Source organism: Copadichromis virginalis, linkage group LG6 (assembly GCF_057382275.1).
Source record: "Copadichromis virginalis isolate Kocher_CV1m ecotype Utaka linkage group LG6, C_Virginalis_male_GT1.1, whole genome shotgun sequence".
Taxonomy (NCBI): Eukaryota; Metazoa; Chordata; class Actinopteri; order Cichliformes; family Cichlidae; genus Copadichromis; species Copadichromis virginalis.
Window position 1 is genome coordinate 18,510,971 of NC_140623.1, and position 25,087 is coordinate 18,536,057.

Below are 25,087 nucleotides of genomic sequence, written 5' to 3' on the forward strand. Positions count from 1 at the left end.
GGTCTGTGCAGCCACACAAGAAACACACAGAGGAGATTCCAGCCGGCCCAAAGTTTCTTTTTTTATGCTTTTTTTCTCACTTAAGAAGCATCAGCCTCCTGCTGCTGCTCACTTGTTTTAACTAAATTACAAGGCAACTAGCAGCAGACATGGCTGCTTGTCTGCAAAGTTGCAAACTTTGTAAAAAGAGTTGCCTTCTTTTGGCTTTTTCTCTCAGCTTCTGTTTTGCCTCAGTATGTGCAGGGCCTTTTGATTCAGCTCACCTCTATCACCGCAGGGCCGGACCTAATGAAGATGATATCATTGTTGCTAACAATGGGATCAGAGTGCCTTTTGGGCGGTCCGTGTTTCTGGACCCTGTGAATGACCTGGTAACAGAAGTGCAGCCCGGTGACCGCTGCCAAATCACAGTCCTGGACAATGATCCACTGGCCCAGAAGCCTGGGATGCTAACCCCTAAAAAGTTTCCCTGTTCATTTGGATCTGAAGAAGTGAAATACACGCATTTTGGATCAAGGAGCCCCAGTAAGGATCGTGTGAAGCTGCAGCTTCGTTATGACTCTCACACAGACACAGTCATTGTCCCCTTCATGTTGGAAGTAGAGGTTGTTTTCCAGCAGCTTGAGATCCTCACCAGGAATATGCCCCTTAATGTTGAAAAGCTCAATGGAGAGAGCAATCCTATTGACAAAAAGGGCCTGGAGTTTTCCTATGAGGATGGTGTCACACAGTGTAAGATCAGCACTCTGGTCGGCGCTGGAGGTCTTCCCAGGTATGGCACTCTTTTGAACAACCCTTCCAATGGCCAAATGGTTGACTGTGATGAGTTTGTGAAGCAGGGTATTCGCTACAAGCACACGGCTAAAACCAACTCACCAAACAGAGACTATATTCCAATGATGGTAGAGCTGCAGGATAACGAAGGAAACATGATAATGCAAGAGCATTTCCAAATGATGGTTAGAATCAGAGAAGGTGCAGAGAACACTGCTCCCAAACCCAGCTTTGTAGCTATGATGATGATGGAGGTTGATCAGTTTGTGATGACAGCTATTACAAGTGACATGCTGTCGGCTGAAGATGTCGAATCTCACCCAGATGACTTAATCTTCAACATCACGTCTCCGCTGAACCCTCAGCAGGGTTATATCATCAGCACAGATGATCAGAACCTGCCTATCACCTCCTTCTATCACAGGGACATCAAAGAGCTTAAAATAGCCTATAAGCCACCCTCAGATGACTCAGAACAAGAGAGGATTTTTCAGCTAGAGTTTGAAATTGTAGACACCGATGGTGCAGTGTCAGATCCATTTGCTTTTATGATTGTGGTAAAGCCTATGAATACACTGGCTCCTGTTGCAACCAAAAATACAGGGCAGCTATTGTTTGAAGGGCAATCTCGAGCTCTCTCCAGCTCTCAGAATTTAGAGATTAGCGATGAGGATAACCTGGAAGACGTGAGAATCACAGTCATCGATGGTTTAAAGCACGGAGACCTTACCATGCTCGGCACACGCAGGAAGTTCTTTACACCTGCCGATCTAGACGCTGGCATTGTTGCGTACCAGCATGACGGCAGCGACACCTATAGCGACAACATTATTTTTAGAATGACTGACGGCAGTAATGAAGTGGAATTTTTGTTCCCCATCACCATTGTCCCCACTGATGACGAGCCCCCTATTATTAATGCAAACACTGGCTTGGTGTTGTTCAAGAATGAAATCATGCAGATCTCTCCATTCATCCTAAGTGCAACAGACATCGATTCAGAAGACTCCACTATTAAGTTTGTCGTGGAGGCACCATACTCCACCATAGGGCAACTCCTGCTTAGGCAAGCAGAGCTACCGTCTGACCCATCTCTGTGGAAGTTCAGCGAGACAGATGAGATGTTTGAGCAGGTGGTGACTGAGTGGCTTCAGCAGGACATTCTGGATGGAAAGCTGTTCTATCGTCACATCGGGCCCCACAGCACCACCACTGTAACCGATCACTTTGTATTCCGGGTCCAGGACGATAACGATCCTCCCAATCAATCAGGCGAGCACACGTTCACTATCAAAATCCATCCCGTTGATGACCTTGCCCCAGAGCTTTTCCCAGGCACCACCCTTCACATGACAGTGCAGGAATATGAGCTCACATACTTTAGGAAGAAATTCTTGTGTTATACTGATCTTGATTCAGATGACAGAGATTTGAAGTACACCATCACTAAGCCCCCGACTGACACAGATGAGAACAATCCAGCCCTCTTGGGTGAAATTGTACTGACTGACAGCCCTGACACTGTAATTACAGAGTTTACACAAGCCCAGGTTAATCACCACAAAGTAGCTTATAAGCCCCCAGACCAGGAATTGGGCATCACTCCAAAAGTGGCTCAGTTCACATTCACTGTGGAAGACACAGCTGGAAACACAGCAGATGGACTGTTCACCATTTTCCTACAGCCGGTTGACAACAAACCTCCACTTATCACCAACACAGGATTCACTGTTTTGGAAAGAGGTACATATGTCATTACCAGGAAGGAGCTGCACGCCACTGACACGGATACAGATGACGACAATATCATCTTCACGGTGACCCAGATTCCCCAGTATGGGCAGCTGCAGTATTTGGGGATTGATATGTCAAATGGCGAAACATTTGTGCTCGAAGACATCACAACCGGTCGTCTAACTTACATGCACGGAGGAAAAGAATCTCTCACTGATGTCATCAAGCTCTCTGTAAGTGATGGTTTCCATGAGGTACCAATTGCCATCAGGATCACAATCGAGCCAGTTGATGACAAAAGGCCCACGATTATGCTCCCACCCGGCCTGCTCGGAGCCTCCATAGATGTACTGGAGAATGGAGCCACGGAGATTACAAGTAACGTCATTCAGGGCCACGATGAAGATACAGATGACCTCATGCTCACTTTTATTGTTGAAGAACCTCCGAGACTGGGTGAAATCCTGGTTAATGGTGCTCCTGCTGAGAGATTCACTCAGGAGGACATAATTAACGGGGTGGTTGTGTATGCTCACACATCTGGTGAAATAGGGCCGACCAAAGAGCACGACTCCTTCAATCTTACTTTGTCTGACATGTCAGAGCAGTGGGTCGTTGGTGGCAACAAGATCCAAGGTGTGACAGTCCATGTGACAATCCTTCCTGTTGACAGCATCCCACCTGTTGTCAGCGTCGGCGAGCAGTTTATAGTAGTGGAAGGGGAGAAGAACGTCATTACTCTGGAGCAAATTCATGCCGAGGATGTTGACACCAACAGCGAGGATATCTTGTGTACCATCATTGTCCAACCAACTTCTGGTTATGTGGAGAACATCTCACCTGCAGCAGGCTCAGAGAAATCAAGAGCTGGGACGGCCATCACCGCATTCGCCATTAAAGAAATTTCCCTTGGCCACATCTACTATGTCCAAAGCATCCACAAAGGGGTTGAACCTGTGGAAGATCGTTTCACGTTCCGCTGCTCAGATGGTATTAACTTCTCTGAGCGCCACTTCTTCCCCATAGTCATCATTCCAGCCAATGATGAGAAGCCCGAGATTTTTGTCCGTGAGTTTGTGGTAATGGAGGGAATGAGTCTGGTCATTGACACCCCAATTCTGAACGCAGCTGATGCTGACATCCCCAAGAATGAGCTGGACTTTGAGATCATCAAACCACCCAAGCATGGGACAATTGTTCAGCAGCTCAGCACTGGCACCATCCCTGTGGAGAAGTTCAACTTGGAGCAGCTCATAGAGGCATCCAACATTGTCTATGAACATGATGACTCTGAAACCAAGGAAGACAGCTTTGAAATCAGGCTATCTGATGGAAAACACAAAGTGGAAAAAACAGTTCCTATCGTGGTCATTCCTGTTGATGATGAGACACCAAGAATGGCCATTAACGATGGCCTCGATGTGGAGATCGGAGAAACAAAAGTGATTAGCAACAGCGTTTTAAAGGCAACAGATCTTGACTCCGAAGACAAGGAATTAACTTATGTTGTGCGATACGGCCCTGGCCAAGGCTACCTGCAGCGTATCAGCAAATTTGGAGACGTTTTAGGAAATATCACCCTGGGAATGAATTTCACACAAGATGAAATTGACAGACAACTCATTCAGTATGTGCACACAGGCCAGGAAGGAATCCGTGACCTGCTGAAATTTGACGTCACAGATGGTATAAATCCACTTATTGACCGCTACTTTTACATCAGCATTGGAAGCATTGATATGGTTTTTCCAGATGTTGTTAACAAAGGTGTGACTCTCAAAGAAGGTGGAAAAGTAACTCTCACCACTGACCTCCTCAGCACCTCTGACATCAACAGCCCTGATGAATACCTCAGTTTTAGCATCACGAGAGCGCCTAGTAGAGGGCACTTAGAGTGCACTGACCTCCCAGGTGTTCCTATTTCCACCTTCACCCAGTTGCAGCTTGCTGGCAACAAGATCTACTACATCCACACCTCTGATGATGAAATTAAAATGGACAGCTTCGAGTTTGAGGTGACAGACGGCTACAATCCCGTCTTCCGAACCTTCAGAGTGTCCATCACCGATGTGGATAATAAGAAACCTGTCTTAACCATAACGAGGCTACTTGTGGAGGAGGGCGAATCCAAACTCATCACACCTTTTGAACTTACTGCTGAAGACCGGGACACTCCAGACCACCTGCTGCGCTTTATAATCACGCAAGTGCCAGTACACGGTTTGCTGCTTTTCAACAACACCCAGCCAATTACGACTTTTACCAAGCAGGACCTGAACGAGAACCTTATCAGCTATAAGCACGATGGCACTGAGACCAGTGAAGACAGCTTCTCTTTCACTGTCACCGATGGCACTCACACCGACTTTTACGTTTTCCCTAACACTGACTATGAGACACGCAAACCCCAAATGATGACTATTCACATCAATACGGTGGATAACGGTGTCCCCCAGATTTTGGTAAATAAGGCTGCCGCTTCACTGAAAGTCCTCCCAACTGGACACCTGGGCTTTGTGATCACCAGCAAGGTCCTTCGATCAGAGGACCGGGACAGTCCCCAGAAGGTGTTGAAGTACACGGTGTCCGAGGCTCCACTGCACGGCTTCATCATGAATACCGCCGTGGGCAATGACAGCATCAAGACATTCACACAAGGTAAGATGATGTCACATTTTTAAACCTTGTAACAACGTTTTTCAAAGGTAAGATTTACTCATCAGTGTTTTAGAGTTAATATTGGATTAGAGTGGATGTTTTGTGTGGCACAAAGGAAAGAATTGTTCTGAATTCATGATGCCAACAGCTTTGAGTTAGTATAAAGTTGACAGAACACCAGATATTCTCCCAGGATTTATTACAAAGACTTGTTTTTATAGAATTTAATAAGATGCATAGAAGCACAAATCCAAATCCTGAATGTGTAAAACAGAAAGACAGCTTTTTATAACCGGTGAAAAAGCAAAGAATAAAAAATATTCAAATAAATAATATTCAGTTAAAACCAGTTGGCTGCATTCTTATACTAATATAATGATGCTTAACTGGTTACTACAGACCCCATAAAACAATTTTAACCTCCTAGGACCTGGCGTCCACATATGTGGACATCAAATTTTGGGTTGTCTAGACCAAAATACAAAATTTTGCTCTACAAGGGCCTGATTTCCACTTATGAGGACGTTATGCTGCCACTGTTCTGTCAAAATTTTCAAGCTAATGTCCTCATATGTGGATCTCATTTTTCTCAGAAACAAAAATCAGGGAAAAAAGTCACGTAACTCTTTGTTTTTACATTCATCAGGTCCCAATCAGCCCAAATGGTAAAGACAAATTAAAATTGCATGCCCTGAAAGGGTTCAGGTCTTAGGAGATTAAATATATCTCTGTAAACTATATTTTCTGACTTTGTATTTATACAACCTTATAAAAGTGGTTTAGTTGTCACAGTTATCATTTTAGCTAATTGTTTCTCCATATTTTTTATGCAAACAGCTGATATCAATGACATGAAGATCTGTTATGTGCTGTTGGATGGGAGCAACGCCACCAGTGATATCTTCTACTTCATAGTTGAAGACAACGGTAGGACCCCTCTAATATTTAACGTGCAGTGGCTTCAAGCCACTTTGAGTTTGACTTTTAATGGCTGCTTAAAATTTAAACTTCTTGCTCTCTGTCGGTCACCTAAGTGTTTGCATCACAAAGGCTTAAAGCAGTTGGCCATGACTGACACCCAGTACCGAGGCGCCGCCTCTGTTCGCCCCACTGGAAAGGGCAGCAGGTTTAAAGGACAGGGGTCAAAGGGGACTTAAGTCAAACACTGAATGTGGGTTAGTAAAAGTAAAAGACTACCACATGCTCTCAACTGTATTGTTATTGAACAATAGGGTCCTATACTTTGGGGCGCTTCTCTGGGCTTTCAAACGCCACCTTTCATCATCTGCCTGAAGTGACACAGTGAAATGTGCATAGGTATGCTGATATATCTGGTTCCTCTTACAGCAAGTCTCACAAACATCTTCTTTTATCTTTCTAAGTATCCACTATTCAATGACATGACTTGTGAAATAAAATCTGCAGAATATTTTGACATTATGAAGATTTTCAAATTAAAAGATTCTTAAATTTCTTTTTAATAAATAACCAACTTTATCCAAAATATAAGAACTTCATATTTTTTGTTAGCTCAATTTCTTTCTCTCTCTGTTTTTACTCGCTTACTCTGACATAACATTGAAGCACTGAGGCTTTCTGTAACACTGCCTTACTATTAAAACATTATTTATATCCACCCCAAGCATAATGCGACAATCTGACAGCCGACATCGGTTACCCTAAAGAATTCTCTTAAATGAATCGGATATGCATGGTATATGATGGGTCAGGGTATAATAAAATCACTCGTTGCCTTGTCACATTCACCTCTAACAGCATTACATATTTATAGCAAATGCAAAGCGATAAAATGCAGCAGGTGGGTTTTACTATTTTAGCATTGGCTGTAAAATATGAAACAAGATTTAGAAAGGCAATCAATGCTGAAGGGAAAGTTTAGTCTATAATTATGCTGTTTGGAGGGACATGCTCCACCTCCTAACACCACCATCACACCCATTGAGAAAAAGGAGGACGTGAGTTTGTCTGTTTTTAGTTTAGCTTCGCCTTAATGCCTCCATATTAACTCTTACCCTCAGACTGTGAGTGATATATTTATTTTTAATGAGAATCAGTAGCACTGACATTAATCAACATAGATTAGATAAAAGTGCCTTAATCCTATAATCTTCATTTAGGCCAACATTTTTCCACATGTGGTTTAATAAGATGCCTAAAGCTAAGAATTTCTGTCTTTAAGTGTGGGTTTTACCACAGGAAGGGAACACAAGGGCTTCAATTAGCTCAGCGCTCCCTTTTCTGTTTGCTTACACACTTTATTTAAGCTTCCAGCCAACTCAGCTGAACCAGGTGCAGTGGAGCTTATACTGGGACGTAAAACCAGACCTTGTTTCTACATGACCACGGCTGACACGTGTGGCAGCGCCACATCATCTGTGTGATGAACTGCATCTGCACTTAATGGATACACTTATCAGTAAAATCATCACCATACATATACATAACTACACACACAAATACAAAGACACGTCCAGGAAAAGATCAAAGAGATAATACATGAGAGCGAGTCGAGCCAGCTGGTGGCCCGCTAATGTGAAGTGTTGAAGAGGTGACCCCTGAGGGATGTGGCTTTATCCTGGACATGTAGGGGCATGTGAGTGGAGAGCACAGTGATGGTCAGGCTCTCTGATAACAAATCTCAGTGGGTGAGCTGCTTGTGTGAGAACCGATGGTGGGTCAGTAGAGATTAGCACCCAAGATAATCCATTTTTCACTGGCCTCAGGGAACAAACTTTTGTACTTAAAAAGAAAATCCAAATGCGACTTCATTAACCTAACCTAAGGTTAAATAGAAATCTGTGCTTAAACACCACAAAAACACTATTAAACTTCTTTATAATGAATTCTTATCTAATCAAAGTAGTTCTAGATCCAGACACATCCTTTCAAAATCAGTGGGTTTTAAACCTCCTTTGTAAACTCCAGTAATTCTTAATCCTGAATCGAGTGTAAACATACCACTTCTAAACCTAGTAAGTTTTACACAAATACACACAATCTGAATGTGGCCTCACGCTCCGGAAATACCCCTCAGATGCACTGATATGGGAAGCTCCCTAAGGGTCTTAGCAGCCTTTAAAAGATACCTGCCACTACATGCGCTCCAGTGATGCTTCTTCACGAGCAGGTCAAGAATACACACTCGGATAATTAACATATCCTCATGTGGAACTGAAGCAGTTTGGCATTCCTCTATAAGCCCTGCAGGCTCAAATGTTGCAAGCATACATGTACATATGTAACTGCGAGTCCGTGTATCTGCTGATACAGAAAATTAAGATCTTAATCAAACATAAACCAATGATGTGCAGACCAGTGACATTGTGTGTGTGGGTATGTGTGTGTATGTGTGGCCAGGCAAAGCGGAAGTATGGCTCTTGTAAGAGCACGTGTGTCAGTAAGTTGGGTAAGTTACTTTAAAAAAGTAATTAATTACTAATTACTTAGTCAATATTGTATTTAAACTACTTATCTAATTACTGTGTCAGAAAAGTAACTTAATTACTAAATAAGTAATTTAACTAAATACTTCTTAAAATCCCTATAAACCTTGAGTGGGCAAACAACAGAAATTAAACTTTCTAAATAATAAATACATTTTTTTAAAGACGGAGACTCTACAGTATGCAGCGGTAGCATCTCTTCCACAATGCAGCCTGCAATCACTTTTTTAAGCTCACCTTCAGATGCTTTCTGTGCTGCTGAAGTAAAATCGAGTTTTGCCTGCTTAGCAGGAGCTGCCGCGGTGTTACCCATGGATGATGAACAAGGATCACTCAGAAGTGTTCGTCTATGCTCTCGTGTCAGGCGCTTCAGTAGATTACTCCTGCTATTAACAGCAGCCGATAGTTTTTTCTCCCCAGGACATAGCTTACATATTACTGTAATAATAAGTGATCCGACCAGTTACCATGTAAGTGAAGAGACGGGAATATGTCCATTTCAAAAAACAGCCACTCGCTTCAGCTGAGTCCGACATCTTCCGCTTTAGAATACGACTATAAAGCAAACTGGTGCGAAATGACGTACAGCTGCACTACAGCGATGTTAAAGCGGCAGAGTTTACTTCTACGTTTAGGAGACAAATTATTGAAATTAAATAATGATATTCAGCGAGTTTAATTATTTTACAATGTAACGCAAATACATTGTAAGTAACTGTAATTAAAATACCTAAAAATGAACAGTAATTTGTTACTCTACTTTTTCAGTGGAAAAGTAATTTAATTACAGTAACGCGTTACTTAGTAACGCATTAAACCCAACACTGGTCTTAGTAAGAAGTCAGGAGCAGACACTCGGTTTGATTTCAGGGGTCTCTGTGAGGATCAGTCATTAGCATAGAGTTAGCATAGCAGTCAGTTGTTAGAAAAAAAACCCTCCTCTGTTGCTTAAAGTTTAAATCTACAGTGAAAAACATCTAAATTCTACATTTGATCTGCATTATCCGTACTATATGGTGCATAGTTTGTTTCTTTTTTTAATGTCTTGTGATTCCATTACAGTTTCTGCAGCCTCTGGTTCATTTGAGGTATTCTATACATGTTCATATCTGTATATTCACAAGAAAGCTATTATGTAACATTAAATACTTAAAGGTGTAACGGTTTTTCAAGTCATTGGTTTACTTTTACAGCACCTCACCTTGCTACAAGTTTAACAATAAGAAAGATTTTCTCAAATGCTGATTTGAGCAATAAAAATCTTTTAAAAACACGACAACGTCATCAGTACTGATTGTCCACACCACTGTCCAGCCTCACTGTCACTCTCCTTCTATGCATCTTCTGTGTTGTGGAAAGTTAAATAGGTGCAGAAAGTTGCTTTAAAGTCAGGTGGAGACTGGAGGCATAAAGAAAAATCTTTAATCACAAAATTTTGAATATCTTATAATTATTTGCCAGCAAATCCCGTCTAAAGTAGAAAGAAACCAGTATAATTATCATCTGCTACTGCGGTCATTTTAAAAAACTAATGGCTTCTTACTAAGTACTCAGAATACCAGACTTAACAGATCTGTGATGATGATCTTAGAAACAAACTAGGATTCAACTTGGGCCATCCTCACACCGTTTGCAAGCAGTAACTTGCACTCAAGTGACCAACTCTGGAATTTCTTACAGCCATTCAAAGAGTGGGATACTGAAGCAGTAAATACCTGCTGTGACACAGCTCACATATATCCCCATCCATCAGGAATGGGTCCAGTGAGCCACGGGCTAAGAAAAGAAACCCTTTTGTGTCAGGCCTGTTAAACCTTGTAAATGTAAAGATTTTGGAGTGTTTTGGAACAATAATTTAAAAACAACAACAACAACAACAACAAAAAACAAACAAACATTTCATTCTTCTTAATCTTTGGTGCAAGTCAAAGTGCACCCCAAACAGAAGACAAAAACCAAAGACAGAACAAATAGCTTTGCATTAAGATAAGGTTTTTTTTCTAGTTGCAACAATATAGTCTCCCAGTTCTGCAGGGGGATCATGGGCCCTGGTGAGTTGAGTGTTATGTGATCATTCAGAGCCGGGGAGAGGAATGCACTTCCTATGGGACTCCAGACTCCAGGGCCACAGACAGAGCAGGGCCTAGAAGTGAGGTGGTATCCCAGGCAGACAGGTGTGTACGTGAGAGTGGAGGCTCCAGAGGGATCCCCTTTCAAAGCCTGTGGTCACCCCACTCCCAGCTCTGCAGAAATCTAACCCAATCTCAGATAGCCCGATAACCCACAGATTTCCAGCGTAAGAGTTGCCCGCTCTGGAGGGGGCAGCTCCCCAGAGGGGTGCAATGATATCAAGCCAGAAGAGAAAAGGGGAAACTGAGGAAAAGGAACTTGAAATATTTTTAAAAGGGCAGCATTTTGGTCACATTTCTTCAGTACTGTAAGGGTACCCTGCTGCATGTGGACTGCAGGCTGGCTGACATGGACATGCTAAACCTCTGCTCCCTAACAGTGTTTTGGGATCTTACATGTCACTCGTGTCAACAGTCACCGGGAGATTTACTGGCTAATGGTGCCACTGTCGGGGCCCCCGCGGCTTAAAGAAGCTAAGGCCTCTCAGTCCTCCTCCACCGCACCCCGTCCTGTTCTCACTTACCCTCCTTCCCCTTTCCTCTTCTCTAAGAGCCCTTCAGGGTATTACTATTCTTTTTTCTTGTTTCTATCTCACGTTTCCCTCCGGCCCTTTCACTGAGCTCTGCTATTCCCTCACTCTTTGTCTCTATTTCTCTTTTTGTTCTTTATCTTGAGCCTTGATTTATGGCGACTGGTGGACTTCTGGGGTGCAGAGTTATGATGTATAGCTAGAGCGGTTATTCTTATCTGCTCCCACGTGGCAAAGCTGTCACTGAGTTACTCTGTGCCATGATTTTTTTTTTCAGCCGCACTAGTGACTTTGCTGCAGAGAAGGAAACACTGGTTTGTTGGATTGTTGGTTCACTGTGGTCTGAAGTGAAATGTCTCAACAGCTTTTGAATGGATTAGTTTTGGTACATTCATGACACACCAGGAAGAGTTTGAACTTCCTGGTTTCAGTCGAGGTGCCTCAAAAGATTAATCAGGTGCAGTTTTTCATAATTTTTTGACTCAGTTGTCTTAACCAGAGCCTCCTTATATTTCAGCATTACACCGGTAGCTGATGCTACACCTGATGCTACACCTGATGCTACACCTGATGCTAATTTTTCTGGTGCCACAAGGGACCATGTATGAACAACAGGGTGGAGGGAAATGATGTTCAATGCAGGGAAGCACTGACTGTATGTGCACGTTGCACCAATACGGGAAGCTGCTGATTAGTGCTAAGCAGCAGACCAATAAAGCGCTAAAAGTGTAGGTCACAAAGCAAGCCACATTATTTATCACATAATTGCGTAAATCAGCTAAATCACTAAAACCCCATATGCAATCAAGGTACGCCGTTCAATGTCATTCAGTCATTGTGATCAGACCGAACAGGCATTTAGTTAAAGAGACTGATTATGTATTAATACAATTTAAGTAGATATGTCCATGTCATCATAATAATGTTGGTCCACGATTAACATTGCAACTGACTAAGTCATGTTGTGTGAGCATTCGGTTAGCATTAGCAAAGAATTTGGTGAATGCTATTAAAAACAATCACTAGCAAACCAAAATGTTAACCAGTGTCCAATTATGGGCACTGAATAAGCCAGTCTACGGGTATTTTTCCGTGCTTTCACACTGGTTTTATTTTTTGTCCCCTGAGGCAGCGTTCCAACATTTTAGCCTGAAATATCCTTCAGTACAGCCTTAATCTAGATTTAGATTGATCAATAGTGTTGTTTTGTTCATTATTTTTGCTTTTGAACTTTTTGCATGATTTGACATCTACATGTCAGTGCTGTCTAAGTTTGCTTGTTTTCGTTTTGTTGTCCCCGCCTACTGGCACACATGGGTCAAAGCTATTTTCAACTTCCTGCAGAGATGTCCTTAATGTCCTGAACAGATGCTGTGATGCAGACACTTCGATTCGTTGATTCATAGCACACACTGAAACTGAACGATTAAAGTCATCATTGCATCTAAGAAACCTAAATTTTAGATGAATCTTACCTGATCTCCTTTTTTGTCTGTTTACCCAGATGTTTGACATCCTCTAGATTTAACAGACCACACTTAAAGCCAGTGATATTAAATGCTGAGCATAGCTGGCAGGAATCTCACCAGTATTCATATGAACTGGATGATTGATGACGAAATGCAATAACGTGACGCTTGTCACTCAATGAGGATATTCTTAGAAGGTTGCTCTTCCTTGCATCATGCTGGTGAGCTTCATATTGACCTTCCTCTCAAGTGATACCTCCAGCCTGACCCACTGTACCACTGCATCTATGTATGGTTCCGGCAGTGCCGCTGTGTAAATATGAGCTGAGGGAGAATGCGCCGTTAAAGGACGCCTTTGCAGAGAAATTGTGAGGCTGCAATGTCCTGTAAATAAGCCATGATGTTGTGCTGAGTCATCCTGTTATTCTGTAACTGCTCTGTGTTTTCTGATGCACATTCTTAGTGCTTGTTAGGAGTTTGTGTCACTCGGCTCGTATAACAGAACACATTTCTTTAGCATTCGTTGCCGTCCAACTGGCATCAATCAAAGTGAAGCTAATTTATTAGATGGCTGCTAACAGGAAGGTTTGGAAATACATGGAGCCTATAAAACATTTCATCCCAGCAGAAATTATAATGATTGTCAGTTTAAAAAGCTAATGGAAATGTGAGCTTAGTGAGTCAGTCGCCGAGTGTATTGGATTTGATAGCCAGACTAATATAGCATGAGCGTCATAACAATTGCAATAAATCAAAAGAATTAATCATAAAGCACAGCAATCTGGCTCCTATGTTTGCAGCTACTTTTTGTGCGGGTCTTTCTATTTTGGGCAAAGCTAAACCATTTTCATTTATTTCTGAAGTGCTATGTGCACGCCTGGCATCCCGACTCTTGGCTTGCTCAGCCTCATGCCAGCGCCGGCCTCAGCGTCTGACAGCACGCACAAAAGAATTCAGAGAAATGTGGAGGCAGGCAGGCAGGGAGGCACGCCATGGCGGCAGATCTGGCCCACCCAGACTGCGGCCTGCTGTCCTTCTCAGTTGTTCATCCCCTTTTTGCGAACAAAGCCGACACAGGGAGGAAGGGGAACACAGAGGGGGAGGAGGTTTGTGGAGTACATCTGTCACTCTGCTACACATAATCTGGGAGTCTGGCGGGAAGGAAGGTTTTGTGAGACAGGGAGGGACAGACTGACAGACTAAGGGAGATCTTCGCTTTGATGTTCTTAGCCAGAAAACAGTAGTGCTGCTTTCTGCTCCTCCTGAGCATATATTATAACAGCAAATCACATTCTTCGTACTGTAGGAGTGAGGTGCAACGGAAAAAGGAAGATGTGAAACAGCCATTTCAAACAGCAGTGACAGCTGTTATTTTGGATAAAAAGATTATTAAAAACAACCGTGGATCACGCTGTGGATAACAAGGAGGCAATGCCAGATGTAACTCTGTGGTGGTGTCTCTTTATGATTGTAAATGCAATCATAAAGAGACACCACTATACGTCCCCAGAGCAGAGCTGTGAAACACACAGCACGACCGTTATTCGGCTGTGTAATGGGGCCTGTTGTTTTAAAAGTACAGGATTTGCATTTATTCACTTCTGCAGGTTATTTACTGTTGGAAAAATGAAAACGTAAAATGTAAAAATGAAGCTAGAATGTTTGTTGCTTATGATGGCAAACACATCATGTCAGCAGCAACATGTGTAGTGTGTTTCAGATAGTAATGTAATAAGATATAAAACATGTTACATTTGTCCCCAGCTTTCCCCATATATGTACAATTATATTTATATCTAGAAACAGTCACAGAGGTGTCGTAAAATGTAACTTTTCAGTGTCATTTGAATACTGTAGAAATATGTCGTTGCAATTTCGATGCTTGTTATTCAACAGCCTGTGAAATATCAGCCCAGCACACTTGGTCTGATTCATAAAAAGCCCTTTGTTTTACTCCTTGTAGTAATGCAGAAACCTAAAGCTGCCTGATTGCTTGGTGCCAAAACAATAGCAGTTTTTTGTCTTTGCTGTGTTCATTCAATAAGCCCTGATGAGAGACTCTGAATGAGCTTCTCCTCATATCAGCTCCAAATAGGGCCAACTGCCAGCAAGCACTTTTTTTTCCAGCACAGAAACAATCTGATGATTCAAGTCTTTTTTTCTGTGTGTGACTGTACATCAGGCTGGAATTGGTGCATTTTCCTTCTTGGGTGCTGAGAGCAAATCTGTGTCTTTAAGAGTTTTGCTTGTTTAGCAGGTACTGAGTCGATTCTGCTCAGAACACAACAAAGTCGAATGTTTTCAAAAGCCCGTTATTCTATTAACACTTGAAGAATTTGGGTCAAGCAAAAACAGACATGATACTTGTTTCCTGTATTTTTAGCCATGGCTGCGGGAAACCTGAGCACGAGCCTGGTGCAGAGTGCTCACCAGGCATTGCCGCTCCATTTTCGCAAGAGGATAGCCTGCATTCATGTATCCATCCGTGTACGCTAAACAGAATAAGACTCTTTCTTTAACTTGAACTCAGTTGTCCACACTCTGTTTTCGAGAAAGAAATGAAAAGTGATTATTTATGTTTACTATCCCACATTTTCCAGACATTCATCTTACTCAATCAAACATCAGCTGAATCTGATCATGCTTCTGCCTTTTGGTCCATGTGGATCGTTTCTATTGTGATACAACCTGGCTTGGCTTCAGCGCTGACATGTGGGTTCGAGGAAGCGGCCCCCTTCCCATCCTGAATACCCACACTCAGCTCCCCAGTGTTTTCATTCTCCCCGGTCACATAGCATAAAGACTGCAGCCCCTTTCTTCTTCACTGAGGCAAAAATGAGCTCAATGGTGGTTCAGTGTGAGGACAAGGAGAGGCTCCTTTCTATTGTCCCGTTGTTTGTTTTTGTTCATGCTCCTTTGACTGGTGTAATGTCTAGTTCACATTTGTTTTATTTTTTCTGACACCTGTATCAAACCTTTAAAAAATCTTCCCAAAAACTTCTGCTTCTTCTCATTCAGTCAAGTCCTCTCACTCCTCTAAGCAACTTTTTTACAGAGTTAGGTCAGCGGGGCTGCTCTCAGTGTGACCAGCCGAGCAAAACTAAAGCGAGCCAGTTGTCTCTAACCTCTCTGATCCAGAGAATCCGCTGAGCCTGACCCATTTCAAAAGTCACAGGTCACCAGGCTCGCCTCACTCAAGGATAAAGCATTAAGCTATTTTACTGCCATTGCTAAAAAAAAAATATTCCAAGTATGCAGCAGAACTTATTCGCTGACATATTTCTGAAGCTGTCTGCATTAAGTCAGTGATAGAAACCAAACTGGCAGTTAGAGGGATTACATGAGTCATGAGATAGTGTGGATTAAAGACGGGATCTATGACTCTGACCTTTTGATATTTCATGTCAAATGTGTTTCACTTTTGGAGGATAGCCTCTTTCACTCAGTATTTACTCAGGCTCATATTGTGCGCATCCACACATTAAATCATCCTTAAAACAGGGGCAAGAAATTAATATTCCCCAAGGGGCCACATGAGAAACTGTTGTGGATGGCCGCACCCATAAGTAGTTCTCCACAACAATCTCAGTTTCTCATCTGGCCCCTTGGGGAATATTAATTGGCTGCCCCTGGCTTAATGTATGATAAAAAGTCAGAAATTAGTAGAAAGGGGTAATTGTGCTCACTTTTTTTAAAGCCAGAAACATGTAATCATTTGTATATGCTCTTTGAGGTCACTAATAATATCCGACTCATCTCTATGTCCTGGAAATGCCCCACTCCACTTCATTATTTTCACAAGGGAACGCTACAGAGCATGAACAGTGCATGGCAAGTTCAATAAAGATAAAACTCTATGAGTTTTTCAAAAGCAGACAATTTCCATTTTATCTGAGTTCGCAGGCATCCTACTGAGGCCTGAGAATAAGAGAGAGCTGTAGGTAGACGTGGATAAGAATCCATTGAAATAACAAGTAATGCAACTCCTCCTGGTGAAGTGAGCTTTAGAGAAGCCCTGGTATTAAGTTATCATGTTTCCCTTCCTAAATTAAAATATCCCTTTGATTCCTTTTATCCTTGAGCCCAGAGCAGATTGCAGTTTATATGCCTCAGTGAGTCCCGATAGGAACAAACCAGATTATTGTAGTCTCCATCGGAAAGAAGTTTCAAATGAAATGCTAATGCGTTAGGTTCTTTTTCCCCCTGCCTCTCTTTAGGTGGAAATAAACTAAATCCCCAGCCATTCCGACTCAACTGGGCCTGGATCTCTCTGGAGAGGGAATACTATTTGGTGGATGAAGATGCCAAATTCCTGGAGGTGACGCTGAAACGCAGAGGCTACCTGGGAGAAACTTCTTTTGTCAGTAAGTGCTGACAAGTCATTTATTTAGCTTCTAATTAACTGCAGGAAACCTAATTAAATTTGTATGCTTTAGAAATGAGTGAGTTTTTTGTTTGTTTTTACAAACATAATGATTGCTTTTACTATAATCTGCAGACATAAACAGGTTTTTATGTGTTATGCTACTGTCTGCTTCATATTTTGGATGCAAATATTGTATTTTCTACTCCATAACATTTATTTTAAAGCTTCAGTAGCTTATTTTGGAGATACGTTGACTCAAGCTACCAATATATAAGTAATTAATATCAACAGCTGCAATGATCCAATAATATAATGGTAACAATATAATGGTAAATGGACGGGTTAATGCTTTTCTAGTCTGCTTGAGCATTCAAAACACAGCATGTCTCATTCACCCATTCACAAACATAAGAGCGTTTTTGTCTCAGTGCTTTCTATCCAACATTCACGCTCCAACGAACGCATCAGGAGCATGGCTCAGTATCTTGCCCGTGGATACTTTGGCATGCAGACTAGAGCAGCCAGAGATCAAACCACCAACCGTCTGAGTAGTAGATGACATGCTCCACCTCCTGACCCACGTCCTCCCCAGTTATATGAAGTGCCATCCTCATAGTTACTTTAGCTTCTTTAAATATACAATAAATACATCATCAGCTACGTAAGCTGGATTATAACTTTGACTTCATTAAAAAGTCCAGATACATTTTTTCCACATGACTAAATTTAAACTCTTTCCTGGAAATGATCCTGAGCATTGTGGGACTCACTCGTTTTTAGAGCCAGCTTCAAGTGGCCCTTCAAGAAAGTGCAGTTTTTGGTACTCCCATAATGGCCTTATTTTTTAGCTCCTAAGGGGCCACTTGCTTGTCACTCATAAAAAGATATGATGGATGATGATACCACACGACCCTTTATTAAACTGACATTTTAACAATGAATTATTACCCACTTTTAAAGTCTCTTTAGACTTTCATGTTATTTATGTGTTTTTAAAGGTCAGACCTGCAATAAAGCATGACCATAGCTGCCTTTAGTTAAAATCTCTAAACATTCCTTTTAAGGCTGCAGGGCTTATCCTCAGCTTATCCCTGCAGCCAAACGAAGAAAAACTCCACACTCACGCTGCAGACATGTCCCCAAAGGAGCAAAGCTTTTGTTTTCTTCTTTGACTGCTGCTCCATTTCCTGTCCTGTCTGTGACAGAGGTTCAGTTGAATTCATGTATGACATTTCCTAGTAAGGCTTGCATGCTGGCCACTCACTCGCTGTGCAAAGGAACGTAAAACTCGAACTATCTTTTTCTTATTCTGCGGCGTCAGCAGACAGAATATTCTACCTGTTATTGTTGCATCAGATTGAAATTATCATGTGTACTGTTCAAATATGAAAGCCTGTACTTTGACATAAGCCCCAGGAGGAAGCACTGGGGTAAAATATTGCTGCCACTGGAATGCTTTTCCTCAGGTATTGCCACTAAGGACGGCACAGCAGAGAAGGACAAGGATTTCCGTGGTAAAGCCCAGAAGCAGGTTCAGTTCAACCCAGGCCAGACCACAGCGACCTGGAAAGTGAAAATCTTCACAGACCAGGACTTTGAGACCTCGGAAACATTTGAGATACAGCTGTCAGACCCTGTCATGGCTGTACTGGAGTTTCCTGACGTCGCGACGGTGGAGATTGTGGACCCTGGTGATGGTAAGAATCTGGTTATTTTGAGTTATTTGAACAAAATTGTTGTTCTTGGCCTTCATTTGTTTTCCTTCAAAACAGAATCGACCGTCTACATCCCTCAGTCAGAGTTCAAGATAGAGGAGGATGTTGGAGAGCTGTTGGTGCCAGTGCGACGTTCGGGAGATGCCAGCCAGGAGCTCCTGGTAGTTTGTTACACTCAGCAAGGTGAGATCAATCTGTTTTTATCAAAACACAAATAAATGAAATTTCAGGAGTGGAACCTTTTCTTTCATTACTTTTGACTACTGGTGATATATTAGAGCAAACATTTCTATGTTCATGTGTAGGGCTGATTATTTAATTAGTATTTATTTTGTGTTATTTTTTACTTCCCCCTTTTTAGTCCAATGACTTCCTGCTGTTAGTTTCCCTGCAAACTGATCTTTCTGTTCCCATAATTCCTCAGGAACAGCCACCGGCACCATACCCAGCACAGTCCTTTCCTACTCTGACTACATCACCCGGCCCGAGGACCACACCAGCGTGCTGCGCTTCGATAAGGATGAGCGCGAAAAAGCCTGTCGCGTCATTATCATCGATGACTCCCTTTACGAGGAAGAGGAGAGCTTTAACGTCAGCCTCAGCATGCCCATGGGGGGCCAGGTGGGCGCCAACTTCCCGTCTGCCAAAGTCACCATTTTGGCAGACAGCGATGACGGTGAGTGGGAGCGTTTGATCATTTGAGAAAAATAATGATGAACGTATGCTGAGCTGAGCTCGTTCTTTTTGGACCCGCATCAGACCCGGAGTTGAAGATGAAGAGAGGGATCTCCATCAATCATCTGTTTACAGACAGAAGGAGGGACCTCGTGAAACTATTGCACGTACAGTGTGGAAAATGATTATTTGATCCCCTGCTGAATTTGTAGTTTTACTCAAACACTCACAAATTTTACGCTAGTTTCATTTTAACTCAGAGAGACAGAATATCAAAATCAAAAATCCAGAAGAAAAACACATTACATAAAAGTTATGACCTGATTTGCATGTCATTGAGTGGAATAAGTATTTGACCCTGAGCAAAACACAGCAGTAAGATGCTTCTTGTAGTTGGTCACCAGGTTTGTTGGTGTACGCTGACATCCTTTGCTGCAGTTAGAGAGCCACAGAGGGCGGCAGGTGTGCTTGATCCTGTTGCTTACAGAGTCTCTTTGCTCTGTGTTTGCATTTGCATGTCTGCTCGCTATTAATCCACCAAAGGTGCGCAGACAGTCTGATCACCACAATCACCAAAGCCTAAAGACCTGGATGCTGCGCCTGCATCAGCGGCTCGACAGTATGGCTGTGTTTATGCTACAGTTATCCACTATACTCAGCCTGTCTGGGCGTCAGATACAAGATAACAGCAGACAGGTGCTGAGTGGGGAAAAGGCGACCTCTGTGAATGTTATGCTACACTGTAGCCCGACAGATCAAAGGACTTTAAATCTCACCGTGCTCCGCGGGCGACCCTCACCGGCATTTAGGAAGGCCCAGGGGGAAACAGAGGGCACCCCTTTGTATGAAGGGACCAAAAGGCAGGTGGTGGAGGGGGGGTGGGGGGAGGCTTTTATGCAGGGAATCCAAATGACTGGCATGTTTTCCAGCACTATGTGGTCTGTATCTCTAAGGAGTCTCAACATATTAGCTTGAGAAAGAATCACAACATTCATTAGAGCCTCTTGTACTTTCTTTTCTGAATCATTGATGACAGATTTATTTTCCTTTCTCACATTTACCCCGTCTCTCGCGCCTTTCGCCCGTTTCTCGCACTTGCTTGGAGTTTAATTGATCTTTATATAAATATAACCATTGTGCATTCCCAGACACGTGAAGAGACAAGAGAAGAGTCTTTATTGTAAACCTCTATTGTGATCCTTCTTCTTCTTCTTGGTGGGTCCTGAAGTACCACCGCGCCACAAATCTGCTTCAGTGCCTGTAATGTGTGCGTCTCTGTTAAACAATCAGCCCTGCCTGAGTAAACTTGTGGTTTGGGACCTTGCCAACGACGAGCCTCTATTGTTACTGTTTGTCTGGATCTTCCTCCCACTGATCTTAAGGTTGCCATGTTGGCACTCACTTCACCCTCTCACCCTTATTTTGGTGCTAAATAGAAGCCGGAAGGCGCTGAATGCATCCCAGCAACCATTCCCTCAGCTTCAGTTGTCTCTCGCAGCATACATCGACTTCTAAGTAAACTTTAAGAGCAGATCTGCCGTTTCTCCTCAAGTAGTAATTACTGAGAGGGAAATTATTGAGACATCTGACATTCACTCATAGTGTCCCGAAATGGTTAACAGATACAGTGATAGATTTTTATTGACTTTTGTTACATATCAGCTCTGAAAAGATGAACCTCTATATCTCCACGTCTATCTATAGGTCAGATCTCTAAGAGCGCTGGCCGGACGCAGTGTGTTGAAAACCTGCTTTATACACAAGTGAAGAGAGATGAATGTGTTCCAGCGGTCTGAATTCTTGCCCTCTGTCTTTACAAAGGAGACGGTTGCCTCTCTGTCTCTGCCACCACCCCCCTCCCCTCCTTTACCATGCTTCTTATCAGCTTCTCTGTCATCAGACTCCAGGAACGTCCCTTCGCTTACCCATCATTGCCTGTGCACATACAAGCACACAGCTTATTCATCAGGTGTACCCTCAACCCTTTGGCGTTGAGTTCAGAGAGAGCTGTCGGGATTTAGATAAGTGGGGGAGGAAGGTTGAGGCAGGATAAGATGGATGACAGCTCTCTTCCTGTGCTGAGTAAAAAATGGGGGCATTTTGCTCAGCTATTTACTTCAATCTGTCCCTGAACCTGAACTACAAAACATGTAGTCTAAATATCCTCACAAATTAACTGCCAACATCCAAATGTCTGGGCTTATGCTGTGCCACAAAAAGATCTTTGTTTTAAGAGCCTGTAGAGAAAACACAGATTACTTCCTTCACTTTATGCGGTTTTGGAAACTACTTTGTCAGAATATTTCCATTAAGAAAATACTGACCGCTGATCATGGCTCAATTATTTACTAATTTCCCTTCCTAATATTCCCAACTCTCACAGAGCCTTCACTGTACTTCGGTGAGCCTGAGTATATCGTGGATGAGAGCTCAGGCTATGTCGAGGTAAAGGTTTGGAGGACAGGCACTGACCTGTCCAAAACCGCTACCGTCACCATCCGCTCCAGGAAAAGCGACCCCGTTTCTGCTGAAGGTAAAAATCAGACGTTTGACAGAATCCACAGCACTCAATCGCATTAAATAACACCATCATTTAATGGCTTCTTCTCTGTCTGCCAGCTGGACAGGACTACGTTGGCATTAGCCGCAACCTGGACTTTGCTCCAGGGGTGACAATGCAGACTTTTAGAGTAACCATCCTGGATGACTTGGGCCAGCCGGAACTAGAGGGACCCGAGACCTTTGACCTTGTGTTGCGGATGCCCATGAATGCGGTGCTAGGAGAACCAAGCAAGACGACCATCACCATCAATGATACTGTCACTGACTGTGAGTATCAGGTTTAGAAATCAAACCAAAGTACGGATTTATAAATCTGCACTCATAATCTTTTCAGAAGATATTCTATATTCATATTACTTATAAAAAAGTTCATTATCAGTAAATAAACAATGACTTAATGGCTACTCTGGCGCACTGTTATGTAGCTTTAAGGACAAATAAAGACTTTCTGAATACTTTTCATGTAAGATGTCATATGCTGGCTCTTAACTATTATACATATGTACATTATGAAGCATTTATTAAATGGTTTTACACATAAATTGTAGGACAAAAAATATCAGATCGCTTTAAAAAAATATGGATTCTTCATAGCATGAAACACTATCTTCTTTTAAATTTGTGAAGACTTTCTTGTAATTGATTGCTTGTTGGCTTCTCAGTGCCTAAGGTTCAGTTTAAGGAAGGAAGCTACAAGGTGGATGAGTCTGATGGGGAGGTAACAGCCACAGTGTACCGCAGTGGAGACATCAGCCTCAGATCCACTGCACGCTGTTACACTCGCCAAGGCTCTGCTCAGGTCATGATGGACTATAACGAAAGGCCCAATACTGATGCATCAGTCATCACCTTTCTGCCAGGTGACACCCTCCCTCTGACACCCTCCCACCCAAACTAATCTTTCATGTATCATTTGAGGTGTATTTATACATATATATAATATTTATTCTCTGTACCCTAATTTTCTCCCCAGGTGAGAGTGAAAAGCCATGTGTGGTTACCCTGGTAGACGACTCCATCCATGAGGAGGATGAGGAATTCCGCTTGGTGCTGGGAACTCCTAAGAGCAAGTCTCCTTACGGAGCCTCTATCGGGGAGCAGAAGGAAGCACTGGTCACTATCACAGATGAGAAAGACAGTACGTGTTTTCTGGAACTAAATATATTGCAAATAATAAAACAACATTTGCACAAGTGGGAAAAAATGTATCAAATATCTTGGCTGAGGAAAAAAAAGATACCCCTGGCCCAAGCCAAAGAGTGTGTATTTGTACTAAGTTAGCTAAAACTGATGTAAATAACTACAATAGAATAGCTCAATTATTTTGCTGCGTCTCATAACATCTGCTAACAACAGAACACGAGAATCTCAGTACCTTTGCCTTTTTTAACACTTATTCCCATAAACCACATTGTTATTTGGTAAAATCTGAGTTCAAATCAAAGATGTTCAAAAGAAAAAAATATGTTCATTTAAATGTTTATAGTACGTGAATACAATTTTTCTTCCAGAGCCGATCATCCGTTTCTCTGAGATCAAGTATAGTGTGCGTGAGCCCCAGGTGAAAGGCGAAGTGGCCACAGTGAAGATTCCTATTCTTCGTTTTGGTGACACTTCAAAGGTTTCAGTAGTGAGGGTGCACACAAAGGATGGGTCTGCAACCTCTGGAGAAGATTATAACCCGATGTCAGAGGGTGAGAACCTGGTTTTAGCAGCTACACAGTGACTAAGTAACTTGCATGCTGCCTCCTGATATGACTGCACACGTCACTGTTTGTGTTTTAAGATGTGGCGTTCAAGGAGGGCGAGAAGGAACACTTTGTGGAGATTGAGGTCCTGTATGACGGTCAGAGAGAGATGAGAGAGGCCTTCACTGTGCACATGAAGCCTGATGACAATATGGTGGCTGAAATACAGGTGAGACGACGGCCACGTGGGATGCACGAGCAGATGCGCATAAACAAATATAAACCCAGAAGAAGGTTGTGTATGTGCGGGGTACAGTACTGCAGATCTACACAGGAGCCCTGTCATGTCAGCCTGTGTTAAAATAAGCAGGCAGCAGCTGGCAATGCTGTCAGCACGCCTGAACCACAGATATATAAAAAGCAGGAATGAGATGCTGAGGGGAATGTCCCAGCAGAGCCAAACAGAAGACAAACCTATAAACAGAATGGCGACATTCTGCCCATATACTCTACAGCAGGCATGTACAGCTCACGTGACAGAAATAGGTGATTACAGTACAATTTGTGTGTTGAAATTACACTGTATCATTTAAAATGACAATGTTTTATTTCGGTGAAATTAAACTAATCTCGAGGGCTGCACGGCAGATATTATAATAGCAATGTTTTGAATTCACAACTAATTTGTTTATCAAGAGTTGATTGATAAACATGTTTAGGAGCAAATCAAAATCCATTGTGGCATAACTATTAATCTCCAGCACCCAGTGTGTTTGCAGTATTACTCAGAGTGTATTTCTTTGTGAACAGTGCATTGAAAAGACAATTTTGTGAAAACAGATGAAAATTTCTTCGGGCTGGCTTCATTCAGATACACTCCTCAGATATTTTAACAAATACACCCGTTCAACTGCTTTCTAACACAAATATCTAATCAGCCAATCACGTGGCAGCAACTCAATGCATTTAGGCATTTAGACATGGTCAAGACAAACTGCTGAAGTTTACACCGACCATCAGAAAAAGGATGAAATTTGATTTAAATGGTTGTTGGTGCCAGATGAGCTGGTCTGAGTATTTCGGAAACTGAAGAGCATCTTAGGTATGCAGAAGACCACACCAGGTGCCACTCCCGTTGGCTAAAAACAGAAAAGTAAGACTACAATTCATATAGACTCTCTTGAATGAGTGTAATGAGGACCCAAATGCAGACACAAAGGCAGACGAAGGGTTAAACAGAAAGCGAGCCCTTCGAGGCGTTGGAACAGATACAAACGAAGATGAAAACCCAAAACATAAACGGGAATCTACACTGGGAATAGC

The 25,087-nt window shown here is 42.5% G+C and overlaps 1 protein-coding gene across 1 annotated transcript in view; it reads left to right on the forward strand.

Moving 5' to 3' along the window:
• frem3 (Fras1 related extracellular matrix 3) overlaps nt 1-25,087 on the forward strand; it is a 31,792-nt gene continuing 6,705 nt past the window's right edge. Inside the window, exons 1-12 of the mRNA XM_085459032.1 lie at nt 1-5,166; nt 6,004-6,093; nt 16,976-17,122; nt 18,591-18,821; nt 18,897-19,022; nt 19,264-19,515; nt 21,898-22,047; nt 22,134-22,343; nt 22,739-22,936; nt 23,050-23,214; nt 23,588-23,770; nt 23,863-23,993. Of these exons, the coding sequence (XP_085315158.1) occupies nt 150-5,166; nt 6,004-6,093; nt 16,976-17,122; nt 18,591-18,821; nt 18,897-19,022; nt 19,264-19,515; nt 21,898-22,047; nt 22,134-22,343; nt 22,739-22,936; nt 23,050-23,214; nt 23,588-23,770; nt 23,863-23,993 (6,900 nt within the window). The 5' untranslated portion in view covers nt 1-149. The remainder of the gene's footprint in view (nt 5,167-6,003; nt 6,094-16,975; nt 17,123-18,590; nt 18,822-18,896; nt 19,023-19,263; nt 19,516-21,897; nt 22,048-22,133; nt 22,344-22,738; nt 22,937-23,049; nt 23,215-23,587; nt 23,771-23,862; nt 23,994-25,087) is intronic.